Source organism: Dreissena polymorpha, chromosome 15 (assembly GCF_020536995.1).
Source record: "Dreissena polymorpha isolate Duluth1 chromosome 15, UMN_Dpol_1.0, whole genome shotgun sequence".
Taxonomy (NCBI): Eukaryota; Metazoa; Mollusca; class Bivalvia; order Myida; family Dreissenidae; genus Dreissena; species Dreissena polymorpha.
In genome coordinates, this window is record NC_068369.1 from 49,875,712 (window position 1) to 49,900,216 (window position 24,505).

The 24,505-nt window shown below is 34.7% G+C and overlaps 1 protein-coding gene across 1 annotated transcript; it reads left to right on the forward strand.

The window, feature by feature from the left end:
• The first annotated feature begins 6,341 nt into the window (after positions 1–6,341).
• On the forward strand, positions 6,342–23,353 carry LOC127859518 (uncharacterized). The gene is made up of 2 exons (XM_052397021.1): positions 6,342–6,365; positions 20,305–23,353. Exons 1-2 carry the CDS (start codon positions 6,363–6,365, stop codon positions 22,495–22,497), a joined length of 2,196 nt encoding a protein of 731 aa, XP_052252981.1. The 5' UTR covers positions 6,342–6,362; the 3' UTR covers positions 22,498–23,353.
• The last annotated feature ends 1,152 nt before the right edge of the window (positions 23,354–24,505 follow it).

Here is a 24,505-nt window from a genome sequence, read left to right on the forward strand (position 1 = left end):
TTAGATTAATTACTGGCTGAAAAAAAAACAGAAGCAGTAGAAATTAATTTAATGTTATGTCAGACAAAAACAACAGTTCTCCAAATTATTTTCAATAAACATGGAACTTTAATCTCATATGATGAGTTCAACTGAGGAGCTGCGCCATGAGCGCATGATACGCCCGTCGTTCGCCAATGAAGTAGTAAGGTAATAAATAACCCTTTGAATCATTTTTTTACTTCAGTTTATTTGTATTTGAATACATGGTTTATTTTATAAGTACATGAGCATGGAGCGCCGTCTCCTTGACATTCATACCATATCTTTTTTTGAGTATATGTATGCATTTCTTTAGAGGATATGGAGTTGAAGTAAACCTGTTATAGATATTTTGACCAATAATAAAAGAGAAATGTAGATGGGTAAGTGGTAGTGTACAATCGGAATAGAAAAAAGCTCACCTTGTTCAATTTTTCAGGGATACTATTTCAATGGAGCATAATGTATCATCTTGCAACATCAATTTAGATTGAGGTTTGTCCATAGAGCAATTAGAAGAATACACAAGTAATATCTGCAAAAATGTTTGTCATAAATGAGATGGTATACTCAAGATTTATTGACTGAGAGAAATCCAGATAGCTTTATGATCTGAGAAGTATGTCTCTAGTGTGCCACATTGGAAGTTGTCAATATTTGTGAATATCAAATCAATAGTGGATCCGTAGTCATTAGTAGGATCAGTTACCACTTGTTTGTAGTCCAGCTGTTGAACCATTAGTTTGTGCAGTCGGTTTTTGTCTGGTGTTTCTTTATTCCAATCAATGTTGAAATCACCCATCACTACTACTTTTGAATCTTTGATGTGTTTTTTGTGAATAGATAAAAGTAGCTCGCAAAGTTGTTTTGTTGGTTTATTTGGCGGTTTATACACATTTATTATAGCCAAATCTGCCATTGCTGTTGTTCTTGAGATTGCTATTTCAATGCCTTCAAAGGATTCATTTGATGGGAAATAACACGGGAAGAAAGGTGTGAAAAGTCTGAAAACCAGCAGATACAAAAAGTTACATAAGGCATTAGTGCTAGGCAAAGTAATGGCAGAAGACAGCTGGAATATTTGTCAAAAAAATATGTTCAACTCACCCATTTGAGTATGTGTGTATGGAATTCCAATGTTCCAGTCAAATCTCATCCAGTTGAATATGTGAATACTTGATAATTTAACATTGTAACATGGTAAATCCGATACGGTAGGACAGTCAATGAAATCACGAAATTTTGACGAACAAAGTCGCATAACTCTGGAACGACAATTCAGAATTCCGTCAAAAATGAAAGGGGATCAGGGTTTATGAATATTAAGATTGTGTTAAAATTTGAAAAAAATCCATCGAAGGATATTTGAGCTACAGTAAAATTTGAAAAAAATCCATCGAAGGATATTTGAGCTACGGTAGGACATTCAATGAAATCACGAAATTTTGACGAACAAAGTCCCATAACTCTGGAACAACAATTCAGAATTCCGTCAAAAACGAAAGGGGATCAGGGTTTATCAATATTAAGATTGTGTTGAAATTTGAAAAAAATCCATCGAAGGATATTTGAGCTACGGTAGGACATTCAATGAAATCACGAAATTTTGACGAACAAAGTCCCATAACTCTGGAACAACAATTAAGAATTCCGTCAAAAACGAAAGGGGATCAGGGTTTATCAATATTAAGATTGTGTTGAAATTTGAAAAAAATCCATCGAAGGATATTTGAGCTACGGTAGGACATTCAATGAAATCACGAAATTTTGACGAACAAAGTCCCATAACTCTGAAACGACAATTCAGAATTCCGTCAAAAACGAAAGGGGATCAGGGTTTATCAATATTAAGATTGTGTTGAAATTTGAAAAAAATCCATCGAAGGATATTTGAGCTACAGTAGGACATTCAATGAAATCACGAAATTTTGACGAACAAAGTCCCATAACTCTGGAACGACAATTCAGAATTCCGTCAAAAACGAAAGGGGATCAGGGTTTATCAATATTAAGATTGTGTTAAAATTTGAAGAAAATCTGTCAAAGGATATATGACGTAGCGTACGACATTAACAGACGGACGGACGGACGGCTACGGTAGGACATTCAATGAAATCACGAAATTTTGACGAACAAAGTCCCATAACTCTGGAACGACAATTCAGAATTCCGTCAAAAACGAAAGGGGATCAGGGTTTATCAATATTAAGATTGTGTTGAAATTTGAAAAAAATCCATCGAAGGATATTTGAGCTACAGTAGGACATTCAATGAAATCACGAAATTTTGACGAACAAAGTCCCATAACTCTGGAACGACAATTCAGAATTCCGTCAAAAACGAAAGGGGATCAGGGTTTATCAATATTAAGATTGTGTTGAAATTTGAAAAAAATCCATCGAAGGATATTTGAGCTACAGTAGGACATTCAATGAAATCACGAAATTTTGACGAACAAAGTCCCATAACTCTGGAACGACAATTCAGAATTCCGTCAAAAACGAAAGGGGATCAGGGTTTATCAATATTAAGATTGTGTTAAAATTTGAAGAAAATCTGTCAAAGGATATTTGACGTAGCGTACGACATTAACAGACGGACGGACGGACGTATAAAAATGGTAACTACATATTAAAAAAGTAATTTTATTCGCATATAAAACATTCATAATTTATTTAAATTGTTGAGGACCAATAGCCAGAGGAAAAGACATGTAATTCCCAAATGCTTGTGCCCGCAACACTTAATTCTTTGCAGCAATGCTTTGTATTGACCATGAGGGTTGACTTAACTGTTCTTGGTAATTATGCGCACAAAAATTGTGTAAGCACTTACAAAATCTGAACCAATTGTTGTCTACTTTGAAGCCAAGAACACATCAAAGCTTTCACCAATCATCTGATGTGTAACAGTTGTAACCATGTACATTGTACACTTTTCAGTGTTATTATTATTCAAAAATCAAGTCCGAAAATCGGCCCCATTCCCAATGGAAAAAAGTATATATTTTTCCCTAATGTGAGCTAAAAATTCCCATTGGAAGGTTTCCAATTTTTTTATTTTTTTTTTAGATCTCAATATTTTGTTCATCTCCCATCCATATAAGTTCAACCTAAGTATATATAATACTGAAATCACTTGTATTCTCAATTTTGAAGCATTTTTTTAGCAAAAAAGGACAACACAAATTTCCAAATTTTAGTCAAAACGACGCGCATTTTCCCAATCCAAAGGGACCCGGCACCATGCCCAAATGGTGAAAACAACAACAACTTTTTACAAATAACACTGATCGGCTCATGATCACTGATAACGATATATATGTAAAATGTGCAATTAAGAATAGGCAGAGTATGTTTCAGATTTCATGTTCTTGACTATTTTTAATAGTGGTTTTTTACTTGTTTGTATAATATGATACTGTTCAAAAATCTAGGTGTGGTCAACCGTACAACATGTATCTATTTGTAGTCTATTTACATATTTATTTATTTTTTGGGGTTTTGATAATTAGTTCTTGCCATTAATTGCAATTTGAGAAGTTGAAAATGTCCTCTCATTCAATGCTGCATAATGTCAATCAAATTCTTCTTCATAATATTATCAGCCAATCAGCACTAAGGCAACTGAATGTAACCCTTATGGAGAAGAATTTTATTCACACTAATGATTTAGGATCATATCAGTTGAAAGCTTAATTAATGATAACAGGTTGTAAATAGTTACACATGTAGTGACAGAAAACTGTCAGTATATTATTAAATCTGGACCAAGCATAATTTAGTTCTGAAACAACCCGTGTAATATATAATTAGAGCTATAACGATTCAGTTTGATGCATCGAAAAACTGGTTCAACGCTGCCGATTCGATACCAATACGGCCAATTTTGATTCGATTCACTGCAATCCTGATTGATCCGCATTCTAAACCTTACTTTCCAAATAGGTCGTCTAAACTTTCTTTACATTTGTAATACGTCTTGTGATTGGTCAATAGCCATTATGGCATCCAATGAATGAATGAATAACATGCTGAGCATTACATCAGCCGGTAAAATGGCTTCTTCAACCATGCTGAAAGACGCACCGTCAAAATAAAAAATCAAAAGCATGGGAACATTACCACTAAATAATACCCATGTGATGTCTTGATCTCATTTTTTTGCTCAATACATATGGTTTGTTTACTAAACTGTGTGCATTCTGTTAAGAAGTCAACTGGAAGTTGTTTATATACTTACACGTTTTTTTCTGTTAAACCCAGGTGATACATTGTGCATTTTATGTTTTTTGTAAGAATAACTCAACAGGAAGTTTTGTTCAATAAATTTGTTACTTATAAAACAATGTTGCATTTTTAAATTTTATTTTAAAAATTTAACTCTTTAAATGTTCATTATAATAAGTTAAAAACAAATACCAAACATATCAATTCATGCCCTGGACAAACCAAACATGAACAAGATGCGTTTGTGAAACACAATTTCCCCCTATATGACGTTTGACTTTGAAGGATGACCTTGACCTTATAAAGGATGACCTTGACCTTTCACCACTCAAAATGTGCAGCTCCATGAGATACACATTCATGCCAAATATCAAGTTGGTATCTTCAATATTGCCAAAGTATTCATAAAATGAGCGATTTTGGTCACATATACTTGACCTCTGACCTTGAAGGATGACCTTGACCTTTCACCACTAAAAATGTGCGGCTCCATGAGATACACATGCATGCCAAATATCAAGTTGCTATCTTCAATATTGCAAAAGTATTCATAAAATGAGCGATTTTGGCCATATATATTTGAACTCTGACCTTGAAGGATGACCTTGACCTTGAGCTTTCACCACTCAAAATATGCAGCTTCATGAGATAAACATGCATGCCAAATATGAAGTTGCTATCTTCAATATAGCAAAAGTTATTGCAAAATGTTAAAGTTGGCGCAAACAGACAGACCAACAGACAGACCAACAGACAGGGCAAAAACAATATGTTCACTACTACAGTGGGGGACATAAAAAGTTTGCAAAATAAGCAGCAAATAGTTTAATTTGAATCTAATCGAAAATAATTGAATCGGACCATTTGGTATCGAAATCGAATCGAATGATGGGTGAATCGTTATAGCTCTACCGTTAATGCAGGCCTTTTCCTGGCTATTTTGGGAAAAAACATTTCAGAATAATGATTTTTTTTGCATGAAAAGTCCACTGATTTGTTCAAAACTAATTTCAAATCATTATAATTATTCATAGTAAAAAAGAAACAAAAATCATATACATTATGGTTATATACATTGTAAAATGTATTTGAAATGGAATTAATATATGATAATCATCAGATACTTATTATAAAAAATATAATTACAATTGGATTTTTTTATCATAGTGGAAACTTTTATTGACCTTTTGCTTTGGCCCGGGAATGGGTCTGTCTATCCCACCAGAGGATAGGTCTGGAAAAGGCATGTAATCTCACAGCACCTATGAACAAACAGCTTATTAACATCTGTGATACTGCCCATTGGCACTCTAAAAACAAAAGCCTTATACACATTCCCCATTATCTTAAACACACCATATAGTAGACATTTATGTGCGAGAATTGAATATTTGATTGGTCCTTGGCTTGACAATGTTCCGTTCAGATTTAGAAAGTGCTTGCAATATGATTATGCACAAACTTTGTAAACAGGATTTGGGAATTAAGGCACAGGGACCCGCTGTTCTAAAAGCTCCATAGGAAATGCCTAACTTGCTGCTGCACATTAACATGAAAACTATCGCATTACAAATAACTTCGTTAAGAGCACACTATTAGGTACAATACAAGATACAAACTTTTATTTAAAGTCGGTTTACAGTTGTAACATTTCAACATTAGCTATGTAAAGCTATTTACCGACAATAAGACAACGGCGAAACATTTGACTGTCCGAACTTTTTATCCGAACTATTGCATGATTAGACTGGATTAGATAACTAAAAAGACACATTTAATTTCAATGATAATTTTATAGTATGTGTTTAATTACTCTCTAATATATGTGTTCTGCTGATTTATTACCGCATTTCGTCCCATAAAGCAATTAATATTGATTTTGAAAGCAACAATAGTGTTGTTTTCTAAAATAGATTATCTCCGTTGTCCTCCATTGTGTCACACCGGTCTTACTGACAATAACGTAGTGACGTCACCATCTATGTATAGAATGGTTGTCCTCTGCAATTTAGATTGTATGCGTCTACTGATCCAGACTGAACGAAAACAACCATTTCGATTGAAAGAAACCAGTCTATGGCATAGATGATATTGGGACGACCAAACACAATTATGGTAAATGGTCGTTTATTTAGAACGTATTTGATGGCTTTTGGTGTAAGATTTTATGCATAATTTTTCAGAGTGTAGGCTTTTAATGTTTAGCTCACCTGAGCACAACGTGCTCATGGTGAGCTTTTTTGATCGCCTTTTGTCCGTCGTCCGTTGTCCGTCGTGCGTAGTTCTGGCTACCATAACTTTAAATGTCGCTTTTTATGATTTTTGACTGGCGCGACTTTATAGTTATGGACAAACCCCATTAAAAAGGCAACCAGAAATTCGAAATTCCCGAAAAGTTGACAGCTAACAAAGGCCGGTCCAAAACAGCTTTTAAATGCAGTTATTGGCCAAAATCAACCACCAGATCGGAAAGATTGACATTTTTCACATTTAACTGATATATTCTTTCACAAAATACAATCTTAAACATTTAAAATTTATCTATTCTGCTCTTACATATCGAGAAAAACAGCGATGTGACAGACTTTCTTGAAATGCGAATCTCCCAAGATTTCACAGTCATATGACGTTATTTCTATTTTTAGTAACATACCATGTGCTCAAGTGTTTTCAAATTCAGAATGACATTTCCCGGTTTTTTAGATAACTCTGGCTTGTTTTGTTAACAAATTGTAGTGTAAATACAAACTCAAAGTAAATATTATTTTAAACTACCTGATTCACACTGAAATCAGTCTTATAATCCACCAGACGTAAGTTGTTAATCACAAATAATAGATTTTAGAAAACGAAAGTAATGTTTACAATTTCAGCATTAAATGTCAAGGTCGATCCGAAAGTATCCAAATGAAAACTCGTCACGTGACAAAGCGACAATGGCGTCTAAATTGTGAATTTCAGACTGATGAGAGTTATTTTCATCTATTGTAAGATGCACTTTAAACATTTGAACCTTAAAATATTCCGCGATGCAGTAATTAATATTCATTCACCAATATATGTAGAAATGTATCCAAGAAAATGAGCATTCTTTGATTTATAGCATGACATAAATATGTTACGACTCTGGTTGACTTTCGATACGGGGTTGGCTTCAGCGTACAGGTATGTCAATACTATATAAACTGTACGCTGAAGTTTCTTTAGCTATGTTGTCCGTTGTGCGACGTCAATATTTGCCTTGTTCACTCTCAAGAGGCCACATTTATTGTCCAATCTTCATGGTCAGAAGATTGGTTTCAATGATATCTTGGATGAGTTCGAAAATGGTTACGTTTGCTTGAAAAACATGGCTGCCAAGGGGCGGGGCATTTTCCTTATATGGCTATATATGGCTATAGCAAAATCTTGTTAACACTCTAAAGGCCACATCTATCGCCCGATCCTCATAAAACTTGGTCAGAAGATTCATCCCAATGATATCTTGGACGAGTTCGAAAATGATGCCAGTTGGTTTAAAAACATGGCCACCAGGGGGCGGGGCATTTTTCCTTAAATGGCTATAGTAAAACCTTGTTAACACTCTAGAGGCCACATTTATTTTCCGATCTTCATGAAACTTGCTCAGATGATTTGTCCCAATGATATCTTGGATGAGTTCAAAAATGGTAACCTTGGCTTGAAAAACATGGCTGCCAAGGGGTGGGGCATTTTTCCTTATATGGCTATATATGGCTGTAGTAAAATCTTGTTAACTTTATAGTTTGCTCAATCTTCATGAAATTTGGTCAGAACATTTGTTTCCTGTGTAGTAAAGTTTGGTTTTATTATGTCAATATAATGTGACATTAACTGTATTATGTAATTTTTCATAACACAGAATTTTTATAGTTAACACAACTTTTTTAGTCATTAACACTTATGATAAGCCTTTCAACTAAGAGATAACTGAAAGAAAGACAACATGTACATGATTTTGCAGTATTTATGCATTATTTATCTCCCTTGTGTTACCTGGTTCAGAAATCTATTTTTAGTTCTGCTCTGGAATGTGGGAAGATATTAATCATTGATAAATGCACTGTTCGGAGGGAAAATTGACTACTCTGCCATTGATCTCTTCTGAGCTGTATAAAATAAGCTGTTTTGGCTGATTTAAACACCTCTTGATGCTTTCTTGAAAAGTCAACAGCTCTTGAAAAAGGTTGGAATTTTGAAATAATTAAACTTTTAATTAATTTTATCACAAGCATCAAGACATTTTGGCATCATTTTCTAAGTTATTCTTATTATTTAGATTATTTTTATTTGGTATTTTCTTAATTAGAAAGACTCTATTCTATTTCAATAACTGTAGTAATTTTTTCTTATTTTTACATTTGATTCACTGAAGTTTCCTAATCTCCATAAATATTGTTCTTTAGATTAAATTAGACCTATTTTGTAAACTATTTTTGAAGCACTTTCTAGACTAACAGTAACTTATATTTATATCAGTTTTTGTGACAGATTTTGAACTTCTTTTTACATTCATTAAGGTATTTGCTGTATGTTGTTCATTTTGGTAAAGATACTTAGATTCTTTAGACTTGGCTTGTACCTGTTCTTAATTTTCTGTCATTGTTCTTCATTTTCCGAGTTCTTGGTATAAAAATTAGTTATTTTTGTTAAAGCTGCCTTGGTTTTCACTTATAAATAAATTCTTTGAGTGTATTTAGGCGTCCCTGACTGAACGCCTTTAGTTAATTGAATTACAACCAGCCAGTATAGTCATCCTGACCGGAAATAAGACTTCGTCAAATAAATATTTCCGCATTACATAAGTGCTCACAAAGTTACATAACTTGTAACCGTCCTGTGACCGGTTCATTTGCGTAAGCGAAGGAGACCGCACTACCACACCTGGATAGGACAGTTGAGTTCGATTATGGTTTGGATCGGTAAAAAAACATGGCCGCCAGGGGTGGGCGGTCTTTTTCCTTTATATTTATAACGTAAAAAAGCTGTGAACACTCTAGAAGTCACATGTTTTGCCTAATCATCATGAAATTTTGTCCAAACATTAGTTAGGTGGATGTCTTGGACGAGTTTGAAAATGGTCATGATCAGTGAAAAAACATGGCCACCAGGGAGTGGGGCAGTTTTCTTTATATGTATATAGTTAGTGACAACATGTGAACAGTCTTGAAGACACATTTTTCCCAATCTGCATGAAATTTTGACATATCTTGGAAGAGTAAGAAAATGGTTCAGGTCTGTTAAAAAAACATGGCCGCCAAGGGGCCATTTGTTGTTCATTCTTCATGAATGAACATTCGTTCCATTGATATCTTGGGCTGCAAAGAACAGGTCATTTCTTTTTATCTCAGGTGAGCGACTTTGGACCTGTCAGGCCCTCTTGTTTGATATAAAGATCTAGTTAACTTAGGGCATACCACTTTCTGAAATGGTCAAAACAAAGACAAAAGTGGGTTGGAACTTGGGGTAAATTAATTTAATGCAAAATAATAATGCTTATATTAGCATTCTAAAATAAGTTTGGAACAATATGCACAACTAAAATAACATATACATGTACTTCAGTGAAACATGAACCTGTTCTAATGAAATATTTCAAAAAGTGTAAATAATCACATTTTCACCTTACTAACGGCTTACAGTCAAAACGGCCCCAGGTCAACTATCTCACAAATAACTGATTTCGTCGGTATTTCATTGTTTGTTAGAAAATAATTTGATTGGGTTCCAGATTGTCATGGCTACAACTTATATTACCATGCATGCTAAAAAAAATATACATGTAGATATATAATAATACTTATTATTTTATTATTATAATTATTATCGTTCTGGATATTCTCAAATGGAATTACATGTTATAAAAAACAGCTTCTCTGTTTCTTTCTTTTGCAATTATGACTGCTTGACCCAGGTGTCAGCAGGGGGCCCGTGTGTTATCGGTAAAGAACATCACTTGTCAGCGGCACCCGTTTATTTGGTAATATTTGGTAATATAAACAATAGTCATATATATTATTATGCAACTGTCGTGACAACGGCCCAGTGACACATTTTTCAAACACTGATTTTTTAATGCGTATTAAACTCGGATTTTCAATTTTTACGGATAAATTAGGACCAAACTCAGGGTAGGGCATTGTACATGTGGGCGTATTATATCCGTGTATTTACGGTATGGAACTCATTGCCAATATGAGTATTGGAGTAACATAAACAACCCAGTCTTTGGTTCAATTCTATTCCATTCCAACTATTCCATTCCAACTACCAGTTTCGATGAGTAACCTGTTATTTCTTGTGCGAATTACATCATTTTAAATTTTGGCAGACGTCTTTATTTTTGTTGATATAAAAAACTGGGTAAATAACTAATTTATAACAGTTTTTAACTTTTGTTATAAAATGATAATTTGTTTATAAGTATAACTCGTAGAGATGATGTCTTATTTAAATTGTTTGAATATACGGTTGTCATGTCTTTCACACTTGTGGTTGGTATATTTCACGTTTAACATCTGTGTGTTACTGGTGTGAAAGGTGTTATATACCATGTACTTTAATTAATTGCCAATCATTATTCAATTAAATGGATCTTTTCACGGTTTGGTAAATTGACAAAATTGAAAAAAGTTGTTTCAGATTCGCAAATTTTCGGTTTAGTTATAATATTTTATTTATGAGGAAACAGTATTACTGAACATTTGCCATGGTCTAATATAGCCATTATATGCATTTTTTGACGATTTAAAAACCTAAAAATTATAAAGCGTTGCAACGCGAAACGATTGAATAATTTTGAGAATTCTGTTGTTGTTAAAATTTGTGAAACTACGAAGATTGCTTATTTATACGCATCTTATGTATGTCACAGGCAGCAGTATCATAAATTTGCCCCCCCCCCCCAGAACCCTACCCCCCCCCCCCCCCCCTGAGCTTACCCCAGAGGTTCCAGATTGTTAATTATACACCTATTGTGTATGGTTTGACTTTTCAACAACGAATATTGACAAAAAATCATAGTTTGAAAAAATAACCCTCGTATAGGTATTATATATACACAAGGTATGAAACGCACTATATGCCTATTGCTGAAAGATTGTGGAACACTGGACGTGACCTTTTTCATCGAAAACACACATGTTCCCATGCAGTTGCCGACAAAATGCAACTGAATTCGTTAAAAGACGGTTAAAGCAACGTGATAACACAACTACCCGATCTCCTGCTTTGGCTAATAACTTTAAAGCGGGTATATACGATTTTTTTATATGTGTTTAATTGTAATATATTGATAAAATATGTTACAATAACACAAAATGGGCAAGAAAAAATATACATTAAAGCCGAATTTCATAAAATGCAGCAAAGACAAATTAGCGCCCCGAGCTGATAGTGACGTACATATTTTCCTACAATAACCGAAGCATTCGTCTTTGTATTATAAACCGTTAAACTACGAGGGGTGTTCCAGAAGTTCGTGGATTTTCGCTATAGTTTGCTGGTAAAAGTCAATGAAATGTACATATTATACAAACCAATTATCACGGACTTTATATATAAGCTAAAAATGCATGAATTCCATAAAGCGCGTTTGAAACGCGTTGCCATAGAGACCTCAGTGACGACATGCGGCGCACGCGTGTATTTTATTATAAGTATGAGCGTTACGCGAATTTGAATTTGGTTTAAATGTCGTTGATAAACAGAATTTACGGCAAATTTCACGTTACAGCGCCTAAGTCCTCCTTACAGCCCGGATATGGCCCCTATGGACTTCCGCGTCTTCCCGGAAGTTAAATCACAGTTGCGCGGTATTCGTGTCGTCTTTTGACGCTGACTGGTATAGAGACACTTTTGACAAGTGGATTTCCCGACACATAAAGTGCATTCGCGTTGGAGGTGATTATGTGGAAAAGATTTGACAGTTGTTAACTTTATAACGTCATTGACGTTGAACAGAAACGTTACACGTTCGTCGGTGTGCGCATTGTGCACATGTTTAAATCTCTGATGTATATTTATTGTTTTATGTATTTCCATGATATTTGGAGAGTAGATTTGGAAAGGACGAAATATTCTTAACATGCTATTTGTTTGTCCATTTATGTTACCAAATGAAAGTTATAGCGAAAATCCACGAACTTCTGGAACACCCCTCATAAGTTTAGATGCACATCGTACATGTATGGTATAGATGCTGGCGAATTCGGCTGTACAGCCGTTTTCAATTTCAGAATTAAATATCTGGCTTATTTCGCATTTTTTGACACATGTTCTTCTTAACTTTTATTTTAATTTATATTGAAATATATATTTATATAATAAGTTTTTTACACAGTTTATATAAATTCATAAATATTTGACAAAATCGTATATACCCGCAGGTTCATGGGGGGGGGGGATAAAATTCATTAAAACTTCGCTTTGGTTTTTCGTAATTGAATGTGGTACAATATGGTCAAACTATATATCATTTTAAAGCTAAAGACGGATAGAATAACATAAACACATTTTTAACAGTCAATATTTGTGTGCTTTATTCATATTTTGGTTTAAAACCAATACATTTTTACACTAATTTACAAAATCTCAATCTAAAGTTAGGAAGGATATGCACTACCTTAAGTTGAATAAATACAAAGCTATATACATATACAAGGTCAAGTTAGCAACATTTCACAGAAAATTATTGTCATAAATCAACAAATGAGTTTTTATTCAACTGCCTTTTTTGGATAAATATCCTAAACAACGTTCTAAAAATAACTTAAACGTAACTACTTTTTAAAAATCCAGGTATGGTGGATAATAAGAGTCACAATTCTATTTCAAAGGCTTAACAATTTTGTTATTTACCTCTCAACCAAATTGCAAATTTTAAACCATCTCAAATTGAAATAGATTGCAGACGACATATAAAATTGTAAAGGAATATAAAGAAATTGGCAAAACGATTGATTTTATATTTCGATTCCTTCTACCCATTTTGAAAGCGTGGCCATCGCTGTGATCCGTAGAAAAACGTGCAAAACAAATCGATCGAAACCACGTGCAGTGGTGAGAAAACCGGGTTTGTGTATACACATATCTTAGAAAACACATACTTAGTTTGACAGTTGGGTGGCAACTAGTAAAACAACTATTAACATTAATCAGCAAGAGATCGCACTAAATAATAGAAATGACCACGTAGAGATATCATCATTTACCTTATTAAAAATATTTTCCAGCTGAAAATTGTCCCCCACACGTCTTTTTTAGTTTATTTGTATTGTTTTTTCTGGAGCCGAAGTGCATCTCACAGAATATCCATCCAACTTCCGTTGTTTTCACTTTCGTTATTAAAAACTCCATTTAAAAGAATTATTTCTACTTTAAGAGTGTTAAAACGATGTATTATTATATATTATCGATAGAATAGTATACCGTGATGAATTGAACAGAGTTACGTATCGATCTTTCTATCAGTCTGTAAGCGTACTATTTTATGCGCAATAATATATGTCGTGTGATTAGACAACGATTGTAAACATTGGTGAAATGCTTCTTACATAGTTATTCTTTTGAGTGTTTATGAGGTCTGATCGTGCAGTTTGCAAACATCAACGGAAAGATTACAATCCAATGCATTTGTCATCGTCAACCGTTTGGAATGTCAATTAGGCGATGAGTGAGTTTTTAGCATGTTTCTTTCTATTTTATTAATTCAAAAATGGCTGCCAAAAAATATTATTTTTTCCTTTTTTATTTTTGAAAGATCGTCTAATAAATTATTGAATATGAACAATTTCCCTATGATGGCTTACGTTATAATGTCAAGCACTCGAATAGTCAAGCGCGCTGTCCTCTGACAGCTCTTGTTGAAAAGTCGGAGTTAAATCCTGTTAGATTATGTTGCATGTATTGTATTCATCGTTTAAAAATGTAGATCAAATAAATAAAATATTGTACATAGTTCTTTGTTATACGTTGGGGACGTTTTGACCAAGATTTAAACTAACTTTGGGGCCGTTTTGACCAAAGTGGGGACGTTTTGACTAGGGGCCGTTTTGACCTGGGGCCGTTTTCACTAGCTACCTTATAAACCACTTTTTTGTGAGTCCTAAGTCCTTATTGTCCCCTTCCGGTTTCACCGGAGGGGACTTATGGTCCTAATACACTAAATAGTTTTCCTATATAATTCAATGTAAAAGCGACAACTTTGAGCGAAAATAAATGCAACATTTTGCACATAGAGACCCCCATAACCATACTTTTCTTAAAGGCCATTCTAAGCGGAATCGATTTATGCAATAAAAAAGATATGTCATGTACAATGCAAGAAAGAACTTGACACAAATCAAAATCGACTGTTTTTGCAACTTTTTGTTTTGGCCGTTTCTTAGTGGAATGTAACCTTTTCTAGTGCAATGGTTTACTATAGTCTTCAAGTGTATCATATTTCAGGGATTCAGTAGTGAACACCTATTCATGCCCTACCATTATCTCCGCAAGATAACACCCGAATAATGGTTAAAAGTGTAAAACATGCCTTCCTGTCAACTATGATATTTTTTTTAGAGAGTACAGCCCTACATGAAGCGATCATTTAGTGTATTGTAACCTATAAGACAACGTTTACTATTAACATCGCGGAAAATAAGCACTTTTTTATACTTATAAACCTATTTTCTATGTGCATGCCAATTTTCAGACCGATCTTTCACGTAGAAATGCTTGAAAATGCATTTTATTATAACGCCTGAAAAGCCATGTGGCTTTCGCGTTCGGAGCTTTGATTTATAACGGGCGTTCAGGCGTAAAACGATTACCCTTAATAATTACCATCGGTCAAAATACTGAAATATTGTTACAAGCTATGTAGAAAAAGAAGTAAACAAATATTAAAACGTGTTCATGAGCTCTTTCAGCACAAATTGTTGCGATTTGAGATGCTCAAGACGAGTTTTTGTACGTTTTTTTTTTATTTTCCTCTGAAAACGTATTTTTTTCTTAAAAACTCACGATGCTCCTTAAATTCGTGAAACAAACGCATTTATTCCGTGAAATTTGTCAAAACGCGTCATATCCCACTAAAAAAATGATGATTTTCTGTTAATACAGCTCCTTTGTGACTAGGCCTGGTTTTGCGTTTAGGTCCTAATACACTACATAGTTTTCCTATATAATTCAATGTAAAAGCGACAACTTTGAGCGAAAATAAATGCAACATTTTGCACATAGAGACCCCCATAACCATACCTTTTCTTAAAGGCCATTCTAAGCGGAATCGATTTATGCAATAAAAAAGATATGTCATGTACAATGCAAGAAAGAACTTGACACAAATCAAAATCGACTGTTTTTGCAACTTTTTGTTTTGGCCGTTTCTTAGTGGAATGTAACCTTTTCTAGTGCAATGGTTTACTATAGTCTTCAAGTGTATCATATTTCAGGGATTCAGTAGTGAACACCTATTCATGCCCTACCATTATCTCCGCAAGATAACACCCGAATAATGGTAAAAAGTGTAAAACATGCCTTCCTGTCAACTATGATATTTTTTTTAGAGAGTACAGCCCTACATGAAGCGATCATTTAGTGTATTGTAACCTTATGGTTTGCGTTCTGTGTGTCCGTCAGTCCGTGAGTCTGTCACACTTTTCTGTGATAACTTTTAAAGTTCTTAATATTTTTTCATGAAACTTGAAACATGGATAGATGGCAATATTGACATTATGCACGTCATTTCATTTTGTTCCTACGTCAAAAATTCTGGTTGCTATGGCAACAAATAGACTAGAAATAGTGCTGAAAATGGTGGTTATCTGGATCCTGCGATAACTTTAAAAGTTCTTAATATTTTTTCCTGAAACTTGAAACATGGATAGATGACAATATGTACATTATGCACGTGATTTTATTGTGTTCCTATGTCACAAATTATGGTTGCTATGGCAACAAATATGAAAAAATATTTTAAAACTCTGACAATGGTGGAATTTCTGACAATGGTGGAGCCGGTAGGGGACATATATTGCTTTGCAATAGTCTTGTTTTCTCCTTTTATTCATAAATTCACTGACACTTGCTGGAACCTACACGTCTTTAGAAGATACTTTTAGAGTATAATTAAATAAAAAACACAGTAGATACATTAAAAAGGATCATTTTTGAAAGAGCGAAATGTTTACAGCTTCAGTCTAAAAATAGTATGAAAAAGTATGGTAGGTCAGGAAAGACAAATATAAGTTTGATTGAAAATTTTTGGAAACAATGAGAAACATCACTTTAACAAACACATTTCTTTATCTATCTTTATTCTATATTCATTAATATATCATTAACCTAAACAATAAAAATAAAGGGAATTTATTGGAATGTTTTTAATATTTTTGTATCTTTAATAAAAAAATATAAAGTATCATTTCTAGCCTATCATACTTTTTCAAGAAATGTAGTTTTAGACTCAAGTTATCTCAATTTCAAGATTTATTACGCTTTGTAATTCTTAAATAAAATGGACGTTTTGCAATTTCTAGATTTATTGTGTTTGGTAATTCTATAATAAAATGGATGTTTATTGGTTTAATGACTGTGCATTTGGTGACATGATAAACATTGCGACAGTGTTAATCAGATTCATGTTTGACATGAATTTGCCTTGGAACTGTGAGGCCTAGGTTTTGATCACCACTCTAAATGTTTATCCAGTATTTAATATGAAGACACACAGTACTGCTACGCAGGAAACGGCCTTAGAATTCCCAAGAAATCTTACAATTCAAATGGACTTAGTAGAAACACACATAAACATAAGAAATCAAACATATGATACCAAGACATACACACTTTCTGGTACACATTTAAAGGAGACTTACAACATACCATCTCAAAAACATTTCAACTAAACTAATAATAAACAAGATATGTGTTCATCAGAAACACAATGTTCCCTACTGCGCCTACTACTTTGAAATAAAATTGTTATCATTTGGCAGGTATGGAAATCATCTCCCTTTAATGCTTATTACTTCCCTTGGATTTTCTCCAATCCAACCAGGGGGGGGGGGTCTGTAGACAGTCAAAATGACCAAGTCAGACATCACTGACAACCAAGGCCTGTGGTTTATCAAAGAGATCATAACCAGAGTTCATCATGTACCTATAGACTTAAGTCCAGAGGTATGTAATGAACCCCACCATTCACAAATTAGTACAGTAAAGAAATGATAATAATATCATTAAAAAAAACTTTGACAAATCATTCATTTGAGGTATAAATAATCAAAATAAAAAATCTGTACAGTAACTGTGAAAAGAAGTAAAATTCTTGGTAAGGAAATATATAATAAGAGATTTATAATTATATAAATTACTTCCCTTGAAGATAATTGTCTCAAACAAATCTCTATTTTTAGTAGCAAATAATTAAAAGCCACTCTCTATTTTTAGTAGCAAATAATTAAAAGCCACTACCGTGACTGTAGATTCACCACTCAATGTGCAGCTCCATGAGATACACATGCATGTCAAATATCAAGTTGCTATGTTCAATATTGAATAATTATCTCCCTTTAAAGCTTAGTACTTCCCTTTGATTTGTATTTTTGACCTTATACATTGAAGGGTGACCCTGACCTTTTACCACGATTTGTTTGTCAGAAACACAATGCCGCCTACTGCGCCACTTTGATTTATTAAAAAAAAAATTTGACAGGTCAGATAATTATGTCCAATTAAAGCTTATTACTTCCCTAGGATTTGTGTTTTCGATTCCTAGACCTGGAAGGATGATGTTCACCTTGAAATTTTACCACTCAAAATGTGCAGCTCCATGAAATACACATGAATGCCAAATATCAAGCTGCTATCTTCAATATTTAAAAAGTTATGGCCAATGTTAGAGGTTTTTTTTCGGACGGACGGACATACTGACATACTGACTGACGGACAGTTCAACTGCTATATGCCACCCTACCGGGGGCATAAAAAACAGCAACAAACTTTCCTGGGTATCTAACAAATTTAAGACAAAAATGAACGCATACAAATGCAAATAGTTCAATCGCAACAACAAAACCAGCAAAGCAATCACCTAAAAAGAACTAAAATGCCAAATAAAAAACAGCAGTGCCAGGCATATTGGCAATACATCGAAAACATCCTCTCTGACATCCGAATTTCAGTACAAGATAGCCCAGCACACTAAAAAATTCAAAAAAAAATCTTGTACATCAAGCCTGAAAAAAAAAGTCAACAATACAACCTCTTAGGGCAAATCCGAACCACAAAACAAACCGATTATCCACAACAGACAATTGCAATATGTCTTCACCCCAATCACATCTGATACTATTCCTGACATCACCCATCTATGCCAGACTTCTACATCACAGAAAAATGAAATAACAAAACTACATGTATAACAAAACCTTAAAATCCAAAAAGCCTCAGGCCCAATTAAAATACTCTGCAGAGTACTTAAGAATTGCAGTAAAGAAATATCCCCAATCATGAATTGTATCTTTCAAAAGTGCCTGTCTTTTGGAAAAATCCCAACTTATTGGAAACATTTACGAACAGTTAACAAAAAAATGACAAGAACATAATGCTATAAATTACAATCCGATATCACTTATATGCATTTTCTGTTTAATACTTGAACATGTCATGATGATGTCCAGGTTTATCAGGTATCACCTTGATAATACTTTTTCATATGAATACAATACTGGCTTTTGGCACTCCTGTTCTATTTCTGTCATTCCTCCAAATTCTAACCAAATCAAATAATCTAGGTATACAAATTGGAATCATCAGTTTGGATTTTGCTGAGGTATTTGATAAAGTGCCCCGCCAGCACCTCTTATACATACTTATATTCAATGGAATCGTCTGGATATCTGACTTCTTAACAAATAGAATGCAGACTGTTGTCCTGGAGGAAACCATGTCACATGTACAAGCAACCCGTTTACCTCCGGGGTACAATAGTATAATGTTTTGGGACCCATTTTTGCTGGTTTACACCAACAAATTTGCTGATTATCTTGAACACAGCACCCTAAATATTTTTTGCGGATGATAGCACCATTTACAAAAAGTGTCTGGCAAGCTCCAGCTAGATATTGAAGCTGCTGATCGATGGGAGCAGGGCTGGTAAATGCGATTTTCTGACAAATGTAACCTCCTAGAAACTACGTCACCACATTCTTAAAAATGAAAAACCAGGCATTATATCTAGGTCTTACACTCTAAAGTAACATCAAATGAGATAAACATTTTTATTTAATAACAAATAATGAAAACCAGGAATATTGATTTCTTTTCCTGCAGCCTCAATATTAACTCACAAAAAGTGAAAGATCATGCTTACAAAGCAATAATCAAGAATGAATTAGAACTCTCCTCCACTGTCTGGGACCCACATACGAAAGCTCAAAAGAATCAACTGGTAAAAGTCCAAAGATGTGCAACAAGACTTGTAAAAATAGATATCGCAATACAAGGTCAGTAAATAATATGATAGGCAACCTCAATTGACTCACACATGAAACACACAGAACGACATTCAAAATCGTCTTGCTATATAAAGTTATCCATCATGCAGTTGCCATCACTTCTCCTGATAACCTTCTTGTTCCTGTCAACCCCCGATCCAGACATAACAGTATCTATTGTTTTAAATACATACTAACCTCATTCTACATTCATTTAATCCATACATTCAATTTTTACATAATAACGAAACAGTCAAAATGCATTTTACTACACCCCCATATACAAGAGGCAGTCGCAGTAGAGGTTTTCAATACACTTAATCCCGTGTTTTTCGTCTCCCCCCCTCATCCGTGCCATGTAAATAATTTTTAACTCAACACCTAACTGAGCATCTTTGTACTTTTGTCTCCACTTTACCTATAGGTACCTACTCAAAATCTTCTATCTAGAAGGAGTTCTGTGTCTGAAGAAGAAGCCATATGTTTTGATTGCAATTAGCTGAAATAACATAGCTATATTTGTAATTACATAACGGTTATTTCTTCTTCAGAATGAGGAGAAAAGGTCCATTTGGACATCTGTGGCTCTTGCCAATGCTCTGAACGACATTGGCGTCAATGTGGAAACGATTCAATTGAGAAGAGCAACGTGGCTTTATATTGAAGCTTTGTTCACCATCAAGGAAAAGGCAATGGACAGCGATGTTGATGTATACATTTTTGGAAGCCAAACCGAAGGTACTACGACAGATGATATGCACTCAGACATGGATATGTTAAAGAACGACAGAACAGTGTCGGTTATTTATGACATCGCAGACTGGAAGTTTGGGCCCGTCCAGTTATTTATGGTTATGGACATGTCGAGTCCGCCCCAGTGTTGCTGTCTGCAAGGCGTTCAGCTTATTAATCCTGAATTGGTGACGGAGAGAAAGCTTCCAGATCATCATATAGATGCTCAAGGGCGGGTATTCGTGAAAAACACTCTGAACGAAATGGGGGACCAATGGGGGTGCGATCTATATGGTATTAGCCATGTTAGACATGGTCCTTCGCGAACCTTGGGCGAAGTGATAGATTTGGTCCGAGCATTTCACTGTGCAAAACTGCCTGCAGATTGTCAGTTTATTTTCCGAAGACCAAAGCCCGGGCATTGGCCTAGCCAGGAATTGTTGACACAGCTAAAGGATAGCGGGGTATTCCTTGTTCCGACTGCTCTTGTTGAGAACACAACAAACTGGGACCCTGGTCATCACCTAGCAACATTAACAGTGCGAACCTATGGCAACTCTCATGAGCTTTATTGGAGATTATCTACCAATTTTATGGAGCGACTTTTGATGTTCGATCTTACAATAACGCAAATTAAAGTGTACGTAGTCATGAAAATGATCAGAAAAGAGTTTTGCATGCCGCTTGTTGGAGACCGCTTAAGCACGTTTCACTTGAAAACTGCATTGCTGTATAGTGTGGAAAGGTCTCCGCACTGCGTTTGGAAAGATGACAATCTTATCCAATGTTTGAAACTTTGTTTGACAACATTAAGGCGATGGTTAAAAGTGCGATATTGTCCACATTACACGACGGCTAATGTGAATTTATTTGCCGGTAAACTTCGATGGAATGAGTTTCCCGTATTGGTAAAATTATTCACGGATATAATCCGTAACGATGTGTCTTGTTTGCATAATGTCAAAATGGACGATCTTGGTAACCGTTTATCATCGATTTCCACAGACAGTACATGTGGGATTTTATGTGAATATCTGGATATCTTTGTTGCCGGAAAGTTGTTTCAATATCTGATCCTTAACGTGTGCGTCTATATGCCCTTAACTGGGTTGTTCCGAGCAGCAGGTACATTAGAAGTATTATATTATAATTCCCAGATAGTTCAAAATCTTGAAACAATGCATAAAACTTGCAATGAAACCATTCGTTCAGCAGTTTCTATTGTATTACCATTCCATTATTCCATTCAGGCTTCAATGAAAGCATCGCTCAGTATCGGTCAGAATCAAATATTACCAGAGGAGATATTCACATTGTGTAATAAGTCTCTCACGTCCGACGTGACCTCGAGTCGCCTCAAGTTGGCGTCGATATATTTCTCGTTACGGCGTTTTAAAGAGGCAGATGCAATTCTGAGGCAAGTAGACGCTCTTATTTCTAACAAAGTTATGCATTACAGACCTTTCAGGGAATTTAAGTTAGACTCAGACGTGCTTAAACGGCGAAAAGAGTTCCCAGACATTTTGCAAAACGAGATTGCTATGTGTACGATTTTTAGCCGGCACGAAATAAATTGTGTCCCAGGGCAGCTGGTCGCTGAGTTCTATAGAACGGTAACGAAGGAGGATGCAGAACACCGTCACCAAATTGTCTTTAATGTCTGGTTGGACCATGCAGTGGTTGATTCGAAGACGTACATGTATTACCTTAAGTATTTAACATCACAACTTAATGGATTTATCAGCGACAAGCACAGTGCGTTTGACCATCTCCAAGATCACGTGTTTTCAGATCTCGAAGATCATTTGAATAAAGATGACGTGTTTTCAGACGAAGTCATGTTAGCTCATTTCGAAACCTCACTTAATCTGCTAGGACATTGTTGGGAGCTGGAGGGCGGGTTGTCAAACGCTTGGCATTGCTATCATATCTCAGTGAGAATTAAACCGCACAACAACGCCGCTTACTGGCACATGTTTAGAATGATTGGGGGCCTCATTTATGGGCCTTGAAATGTTATCCAGCTTACATTGTGCTACTCAGTGTGCAAATATACATGGACAAAATAGATAACATTCGATCATTGTCCCCTTTCGGTTTCACCGGAGGCGACTTATTGTTTGCGCTCTGTCTGTCTGTCTGTCTGTCAGTCACACTTTTCTGGATCCTGCGATAACTTTAAAAGTTCTTAATATTTTTTCTTGAAACTTGCAACATGGATAGATCGCAATATGGACATTATGCACGTCATTTCATTTTGTTCCTACGCAAAAATTCTGGTTGCTATTGCAACAAATAGACTAGAATTACTTCTGAAAATGGTGGTTTTCTGGATCCTGCGATAACTTTAAAAGTTCTTAATATTTTTTCATGAAACTTGAAACATGGATAGATGGCAAGATGGACATTATTCACATAATTAAATTGTGTTCATACGTCAAAAATTCTGGTTGCTATGGCAACAAATAAACACAATAATTCTGACAATGGTGGGATTTCTGACAATGGTGGAGCCGGTAGGGGACTATATTGCTTGGCAATAGTCTTGTATATACTGTGTTATACTGTGTAATATTTACAAGATCGGTAAGGATCACAGTTGTAATCATTTCATTTTTCGCATAGTGTTGTATGTTCTGTCCTGTATTGTAAATACAAATTGATAAATTGCCTTAAAAGGAATATTTAATTGTTTACGAGTGTCTCTCTTTGTGATGTCTATTAGGTTTCAATATTAATCTAATTGAAGCTACAGCACCTCGAATCGTGCTAGCTGAGTGGATTCATTAGTACGTATTCCGGTTCATTCACAATGCTATCGTAGTTCTGTCTTTAAAGTTGTTAGAGGAGGGAAAACTTGCTATTACGTTGACCCTGATTACTGCCTGTCTTTGTACATATTTATGAAAAAATATTTACAATTCTAACTTGTTAGTTTATTTCTTGTGAATTATTTGAGCTGTATCTGCTATTAAGGTCTTACCAATATTATCCAACAGGACAGGTGGGTAGAGACTCTATAATTAGAAAAAGTTTGAAATTATTATCTGTGTAGATTCGTCCCTTTATAACGGTTTTATTAGACCGACAGTATGCACGTTTAATTGCAGGAACATAAGTTTTAAATGAGTCGATCAATACTTAAAGTTTTTAGAACTTAAATACATTTCTGTGCTTTCTTCGCATATTCCCTATTCGCATGGCATTCTGCATTAAAATCAAAGTTAAGAAAAGAATTACCGAACATTTAAGGATTCTCCGATATTCTAAGTTGTCAATCCTAAATCGTTTTCACTCCATTTTTAGCGAGGCTGTTTTCGGAAAAACCCCGAGGTATTGTCATAGCCTGCTCGTCGTCCGCCGTCCGCCGGCGGCGTGCTAAAACCTTTACATTGGCTCTAAAATCAAAGTGCTTCCACCTACAACTTCATATGTAGATGCACCTTGATGAGTTCTACACGCCACACCCATTTTGGGTCACTATGTCAAAGGTCAAGGTCAAAATTCTGACAAGCTTTCGCAGCCGAGCGTGGCACCCGTTATGCGGTGCTCTTGTTTTCAAAAACATGTAATTACAAAAATCACTCTTATAAACATAAATATTGATAAAGCAATACTTAAAAGTTATATGCTAATTCATAAGTGCATTATACACCATTCATGATTATGAATGACATGTCACGAGTGGAATAAAAAAAACAAGCACACACGTGTTGTTTTCTCCCTTCTTCAAACAAGAAAAGTGCCAGTTAAAAGTCATAATTAAGTCATTTTGAAGTAATTAAAAGAAATAACGGCATAAAGAAAATACAAATTAAATACAAACATAGAAATATTCTACGCTGTATATTTGCTCGAACAATATAAAATATTTTAGTTTTACTTTTGTTTAGGTTAAAGCTTCACATGTACAAATAGATATGTTACTAATAGATATGTCATTACATAACGTAGTTTCCATTAACAATAGTTAAATCTCGCAATGTATCTTTACATATGGAATATGATAATTATTTCATA